Source organism: Podarcis pityusensis (assembly GCF_964106645.2).
Source record: "Podarcis pityusensis genome assembly, chromosome: 1".
In the NCBI taxonomy this organism is placed as follows: Eukaryota; Metazoa; Chordata; class Lepidosauria; order Squamata; family Lacertidae; genus Podarcis; species Podarcis pityusensis.
The window spans coordinates 62,104,136-62,111,419 of NC_138028.1; the positions used below are offsets into that span (position 1 = coordinate 62,104,136).

General features: G+C 52.6%; 1 protein-coding gene across 2 annotated transcripts; it reads right to left on the minus strand.

The window, feature by feature from the left end:
• Nucleotides 1-316: 316 nt before the first annotated feature.
• Nucleotides 317-5,593, minus strand: LOC308486236 (integrase/recombinase xerD homolog). Of its 2 annotated transcripts, none has more exons than XM_081022807.1 (2): nucleotides 4,986-5,593; nucleotides 317-2,606 (listed from the first exon to the last, which is right to left on the minus strand). In XM_081022807.1, the coding sequence occupies exons 1-2, from the start codon at nucleotides 5,527-5,529 to the stop codon at nucleotides 1,633-1,635; spliced, it is 1,518 nt and encodes a 505-aa protein (XP_080878933.1). In that variant the 5' UTR covers nucleotides 5,530-5,593; the 3' UTR covers nucleotides 317-1,632. The 2 variants fall into 2 exon arrangements, with proteins under 2 accessions (XP_080878933.1, XP_080878934.1); XM_081022808.1 differs by having other exon boundaries at nucleotides 319-1,593.
• Between the last annotated feature and the right edge of the window lie 1,691 nt (nucleotides 5,594-7,284).

The following is a 7,284-nucleotide window of genomic DNA, read 5'->3' on the forward strand; positions in this document are numbered from 1 at the left end:
ACATGCTCCTAGGGGCTTACACGGCCCAAACCCGATTCCAGGGGTTTGGACGAAAGGATGGTAAGCCCCTGAATTCCTTTAACGGAATTCCCGTGCAGCAGCATCACCTGAGGGGCAGGCACAGCCAATCCATACCCCTCCACCAACCAATTTAAACCAATGCCTAACCGCCAACCTTACAAGTTGTGACGATTTGCTACGCGGTAGGCAAAAACCAGATGGCACACACTAATCAGCCAAATGGCAAAATTCCTACCAGGCCCTCGCACCAATGCAAACGACCCCATGACAGGCATAGCAAGGTCAAGCGGAAGCCCAACAAGGGAGGGCGGGCGGGTGATCCGATGCCCACAGCGAAAGAGAAAGCAACTCTCTGTGGGCCTTCCTTAAATATCCTCTGATCTCCACCCCCAAAGTGGCAACATACAAATTGCCCCAGCAACACCATCACCAATCCTTGCCAGGCCCTTTCCTTCAATTTTGCCTGGCAACTACAGGGTGCTTTGCCTGGCCCCAGCCGCAACACGTGCTCTCCTTTAATGAGAACACGCTTTGCGTGCTGAGGTCCCCCAAAACACCCTTATCCCAAATAACTCACACTTCACACATAATTTTTGTTTAAGGTTTTTGGCATAATTTTTTGGCCACAACTTTATTATCATACAAAATTGTGAGTGGTTGCTTAGGCATTGGTTAAGACTAGCTGTCCCCCCGCCATGGGGACAGCACTGACTTCCGGATTCCAGCGAAAGCCAGTGTGGAGGAACAAGATCAGGGGATAACTGGAGCTGCGACACAGACCCTCAGCTTCTCCCCACATGCTCCTAGGGGCTTACACGGCCCAAACCCGATTCCAGGGGTTTGGACGAAAGGATGGTAAGCCCCTGAATTCCTTTAACGGAATTCCCGTGCAGCAGCATCACCTGAGGGGCAGGCACAGCCAATCCATACCCCTCCACCAACCAATTTAAACCAATGCCTAACCGCCACCTGAGCCCTTACGCTCACCGCCAACCACTCACAAACCTAAACACACTCTCAACTTAGCCACCACTGACCTCAACCATACATCATTCCCAACAGAGGTAAGATGAACCCCATCAAACCTGTAGCAATCAGTGGCTTTAACATTAATATCTGGGTGGGGAATCACAAGCCCACCCAGATCAGACACCAGCTTGCTCGCAGCTGAATTAATACGCTTTCGCACCCTTTCGGTGGCCGCAGGGCAGGGACTACCCCTCCAGATGCAACGCTGAAGCAACTGTGACCAAATTAGCTTAGTAGCGGGCACCAAGGCCGCCAGGTCCCTCAAATCCTGCAAAATAACAGCACGTAAAACATAACAGGAAAAAGAAACCATATCATTTTCCCCAAGCTGCACCACAATCGCCGTAGGGGGGCCCTCCAGAAGAACACGCCTCTGCATTAGCGGTAAGAACTCCTTCCACCGCATCCCCCTTCTGGAGATCCAGGACACTCGCACGTGCTGCGGAAGGCCGAGGCCAACTCCCAGTTCAGATTGCCGAGCTCTGCAAGCGGCCCAATGCACAATACTGTGCCCCACTATCCAAACCCGGACAGTGGGTAGACCTAGGGTAAAACAAAAGATGTGAGTACACGAGATCAACATCATTTCCGCACATAACCCTTATATGCGTCCGACTTCCAGCGACCCAGGTCTTTAATCCTCCTTGCCGACAAGCCCCAATGGGCGGCTGTTGTTGCAGCCCCAATCCTGAAGGAATGCGGAGCAAACTCAGAGGCTGCATGGCCACAAGCAGCAACGACCTTGCGCAAAACACCAGTGAATTGATGGCGTGCCAATGGACGCCCATCTTCATGAATGAACAGGGCCCCTCCCCCAGGAGGCCGCAACGCCATATATTTCTGGAGATCCTTGACTGGGCAAGGGCCCCCTAGCCCAGTTGCTGGGAGCCGAATAACTGCCCCTCTACCCAGTTGATCAGTTTTGGAACTCCTGACAAGGATCTGCAATTCTGACTGAGACAAGCTCACGTCCTGCAGCAACAAACCTCTCGAACCTCCATCCTGCTTAGGTTCACACACCACCTCCCCAACCCTCAGGGCTCCAAAAAAGGCTAACGAATAGGCTGCGGAAAATAACCGCGCCTCAAACCTGGACCAACAGATGCCCTTTAGTTTACTTCGCATCCTGGTCAACAATCCAAACGTTATAGGCCTCCTTGTAGCTGGTCTGGAGGGGCAAAGCCTCCCCCACCCCTCCAAAGCCTTGCGCACCACGAACTTCCCACATGGATCATTATTAAAATAAACTTTGCTAAAGAAGGAAATTGCAGCCGCATGCAATCTCAGCGTCCTGGCTGCCCTCCGCATCTGAAATAGATGCGCCAAATATTGGAGCACCTGTGCAGTAGAATGAGGTGTGCATGTTCCCCCTACCACGGATTGCCCAGTGAAATGCAAAAAATCGGTCCAAGCCTTCTTATAGGACCTCAATGTGGAGGGGGCAATAGATGCAGCTACTCCCTGTAAAACTAAGTGCTGCCAAGGTTCCAGAGATGATCCGGGAAAAATTCCGGACGGTCTCGAGCCACTGGCGCCAGGGACCTGAACCGCTGCATCTGAAAACGGGACAGAGCATCAGCAATCTCGTTAGACACTCCAGGAACAAAACGAGCAGAAAATACAATGTTAAAACGTAAGCAATGCAAAACAAAGACCCTCAGCAGGGCTGATACCCTAGGTGATCGTGAAGACTGCTTGGCTAGCACGTTCACCACCGCCAGGTTATCTGTCCAAAAACATACACGACGGTCCCTGAAATGCTCGACCCATAAATGGACTGCCACTACAATGGGAAAAAACTCAAGAAAAGTTAAGTCCCGAGTTATAGCTTCCCCACGCCAAGCTGAAGGCCAACGCTCGGCACACCACCTGCCATCCCAATACAAACCAAAACCCAACGACCCCGCAGCATCAGAGTGCACCTGAAAATCGGTATAAAGGTTCAAGGTGTCCTGCCAAAGAGACACCCCATTGAATTCCTCCAGGAATTCCAACCAAATACGAAGGTCAGCACGCACCTGAGCTGACAGGCGCACCCTATGCCTCGGGGACCTCAAACCTGACATAAGCCTGGCCAAGTGGGAACAGAAAGGTCGCCCTGGGGCGATCACCCTGCAAGCAAAGTTTAGGTGGCCCAGCAAGGACTGCAGCTGCCGCAGAGTAACTTTTTTCATGGGAATGAGTTCAGCGATGACGCCCTTCAGCGTGAGTATCTTATCCGCCGGCAAACTGGAAGTTTGCGCCACCGTATCCAACGAAATACCCAGGTAAGTCAGCTGCGTAGAAGGACCTTCAGTTTTCTCCGCAGCTAACGGCACGCCCAGTTCCTCGGTTAAGGCAGCAAAGGCCTGCAGCAACACCACGCAATTCCCCGTATCGCTAGCTGAGGCCAATAAAAAACCATCCAAATAATGAGTGACTCCACCCAAACCAGTTCTTTTGCGCAGAGCCCAGTCCAGAAATGAACTAAAACACTCGAAGGCCGCACAGGCTACCGAGCAGCCCATGGGCATGGCCTTATCAAAGTAAAATTCCCCGTCGAACTGAAATCCCAGCAACCAGAAGTCATCAGGATGAATTGGAAGCAGCCGAAATGCAGACTCAATGTCACATTTGGCTAGCAGGGCACCCTGTCCAAATTTTCTTATCATTTTGATCGCTTGATCAAGCGAGGCATACTTCACCGAACAAAGCTCCGGGGGAATAACATCATTTACTGATGTGCCCCTAGGGTGTGAAAGGTTGTGAATCAGGCGAAATTCCCCCGGAGCTTTTTTAGGAACCATACCTAAGGGTGAAATATGCAGATTAGGAAAGGGTGGAACGGCAAAAGGGCCTGCCATACGGCGTAGAGCCAGTTCTTTCCCAATTTTCTTACGCGCCACGTCAGGCATATCCTTCACAGACTTCTGGTTTGAAGGGTTTCTAGCTACAGGATTTGCCGCCACTGGGATTCGAAAACCCAGGGAAAAACCGTCACGCAAATAAGATGCTGCCTCCTGAAGAGGGTATAACTGTAACAATGACAACAACGGCTGTAGCCTAACCGGGGTATGAGCTAAGGAGGAAAGTACACTATTTTCCTGCACCGGCGGCTGCAGCCTGGGGCGCGGCTTTCGGGGGCTGCTGTGAGCCCCACCCCTTCCGAAAGGGCCGTCGAACCCCTGCACAGGCAGAAGCTGGGTGGTTCCCTGAACACTTCTCACAACTATGAGAATATCTGCAGAATTGGCGCTGACAGGTTCCTTTGTTAAAATCCCAACAAAAGAACTTGCGACCCGTCTTAGCTGGCACAATCCTAGTTTTTTGCGATTCAGGGATCTTATTGTCAATACGTGGAGCCACATAAGTGGTCCATACATCTAAATCCTTTCGGTCCCAGCGGGCAGTGGGGATCTTGGCAGCCCTGCGTCTGAAATTCTCATCATAAGAAATCGCAGCAGACGCTCCAGCCATCGTAAATGCTGAGCGAACTATGGACAAATAAACCCATAAATGCATGGACCTCCGTGGGTAGGCCGCTGCCACCACTCCAGCGAACACCTGGAAACTATCCAGCCATCGCTCGAAGGTCCTTTCAACCTTTGGCAAAACCACCCTCTTTTTCGTGGCTGCCAAACCTCTATCCTGGGAGTCCTGACACTCCTGAGGGGGTGCCAAGCTAAATATATCAATGTAACGGCCATCCAGAATCCTAGATCGCAGCTTTGTAGTCAAGTGGGCACCTGGTATAATATCCCTAGCTGAGTTGGTGGAAACTTTCACATCAGGCATGAGGACCCCTTCCAGACAGTCCTGCACCGCCCCATACTTTGCCCTGTGAGAGTTTGCCCTCCGCTCCCAAGCCCATTTTGGAAGTCCCGATGTCTCCCCAAAGCCCCAGTATAGCGAAAGCGAAGCTTCCTCATCACTACTGGAGGTTTGAGACGAAGTACCTGCGGAAGAGGATGAGGTGTCTCTCCGTCTCCTCTTAGCACGCTTCTTGGAACTCTTTTTCCGGCGACGGAGCCCACCAGAAGACGACTTTGGAGGGAGAGGAAGGCTGTCCTCCACCGAAGACTCAGATGCGTCGCCTTGCAGCACAACGCCTGGAACTGACTGAGAAGAGACTACAGGTGAATGACCAGGAACAGACCTCACCACTGATGAGGACTGTACAACTGAACCCCGTGCTGCCCGAATCCGGGCGGATGACCTCCGCCTGGTCGGACCCCTGGGGCCGCCCCGTACCCTTGGCGCTGCAGCCTGGGAGACAGGTGAGACCGACGACTGGGACAATTGATTAGTACGCGAAAGACCCCCAGCTAACAAATCCTCCCCCTCATCTTCAGCCGAAGATGACACCGAAGGAGGTGCGTCAACAGGCGGAGCTGGACTAGCAGAAGAAGTCGTCGGAGTCGAGCAGCGTTGAATCAAACCATCCATTTCAGCCTCAACACGTGCTAACACCACTGGGTCACTGGCCAAGCCAGTGACCATGGACTGAAGGCGTCTCAAAGATCGCTGTGGCACTGGAGAACGCAAAGCTTGGGACGGGCCTTTTATGGGCTGCTTCGCTGAGGAAGCGAGATCAAGCCTCCGTGACACCTTCTTCTTTGGAGCCATACCTGCTACTAGTAAAAAAGACAAATAATAGAATTAATGCAAGGCTACACCAGTGCTCTTTGTTATAATGAATAGTCAATCAGCCAGAAAAACAATCAATCCCGATAGGTGCAACTATATGGCTCACCAGCAGGTGGCGCAGCCAGTAATCAAGGCCAATGGTATAGCTGCGTTTCAATAAACGGCCACTAGAGGCCAGCACGCAATGAGGAGGCAGTAGAAAATGGCGCTCCCGCCAAAATTCCCCAAAATGGAGGCCTCCCAACTGACTTCAGGCAGAAGGCCTCCCCCAATGCCCAAAGCAGGCCGCAAGCGGCCTCCAACCACCAAAGCCGCTGTGCGCGCTAAGCGCCACCGGCTAAAGCTGGAACGTCCGAGGAGGGCCCCCCCGCAGCCTAAAACGGCCCAACTCCGCAGGCCGCAGGCGCCGAAGCGCGGCAAAAGCCGCTACCGCTCGGAGCCGGGTGGGGGGGCGCCCAAATAGGCCCCGAGCCCAAGGCACGTCCCACGGCCTCCCCCAGCTCCCCCAGGCACTCCCCGCTATACCCGGGCCAAGAGGGGAAAGGCTTGACTAAGCCTCCCCAAGCCCGGCCCGAACAGGGCCGAATAAGCAAGCGCCGAGCGCCGCGTGCGAATCGGCGGCTCCAACGGCGCCTGTGCGGAGCCTCCGCGCCAGCCGGCCCGCCCCGGCTAGTAAGAGCGCGCCGAAGCGCGCGAAAAGGGGGCCGCCGCCGTGAGAGGCCAGGGGAGGACTACGGTAAGCACCCGCTTTTTTCTCTAGTAACCCTACGAAGTGGGGGGGGGGGAATGGTAAAGCTCCGAGGGCCCGAAGGTCAACCAGCCCCGTCCCCGGCGCCTCGGCTACGAACCGGGCCGAAAGGCCTAGGGTCCGCCCCCCCCTCCCGGCCACCCCCAGCAGCCCCACGGGACCAAAAGCCCACGAGGAAAGTTGGGGGGGGAAGGCTAGTAAAATGGAAACAAGAGTCAGAACAAAAACAAATAAAAATTGAAAACTAAAGACAAAGAACCTGGAAAATAAATTAAAGAAGGGGGGGGGGGTAGACTTTGGGGAGATAAACACAAAAGGCCAAGATCAAATAAATAAATAAAATAAAATAGGAGAAAATGAGGAATGAGATATAGATTTATACAACCGGTCTTTAGCTGTGTTCGATCCGATGCCCACAGCGAAAGAGAAAGCAACTCTCTGTGGGCCTTCCTTAAATATCCTCTGATCTCCACCCCCAAAGTGGCAACATACAAATTGCCCCAGCAACACCATCACCAATCCTTGCCAGGCCCTTTCCTTCAATTTTGCCTGGCAACTACAGGGTGCTTTGCCTGGCCCCAGCCGCAACACGTGCTCTCCTTTAATGAGAACACGCTTTCCTAAACTTAATGGTACATTCCCCTAAATTCTAATGATGCTTGATATCACCATTTAAAAAGCAATGATGAAACACTTGCCTTAAAAAAACACACATCAGTGCTTTGAAATATTCTTTTTCTATGTGTGTGTTTGAGGGAAAAATAATTGAATGGAAAGCAATTAACATTTCTGAGTCATTTAGTCCCCATTATTTAAAATAAAGGGAGGATAGATGTCAATCATTGTCAAAACAATGTTGC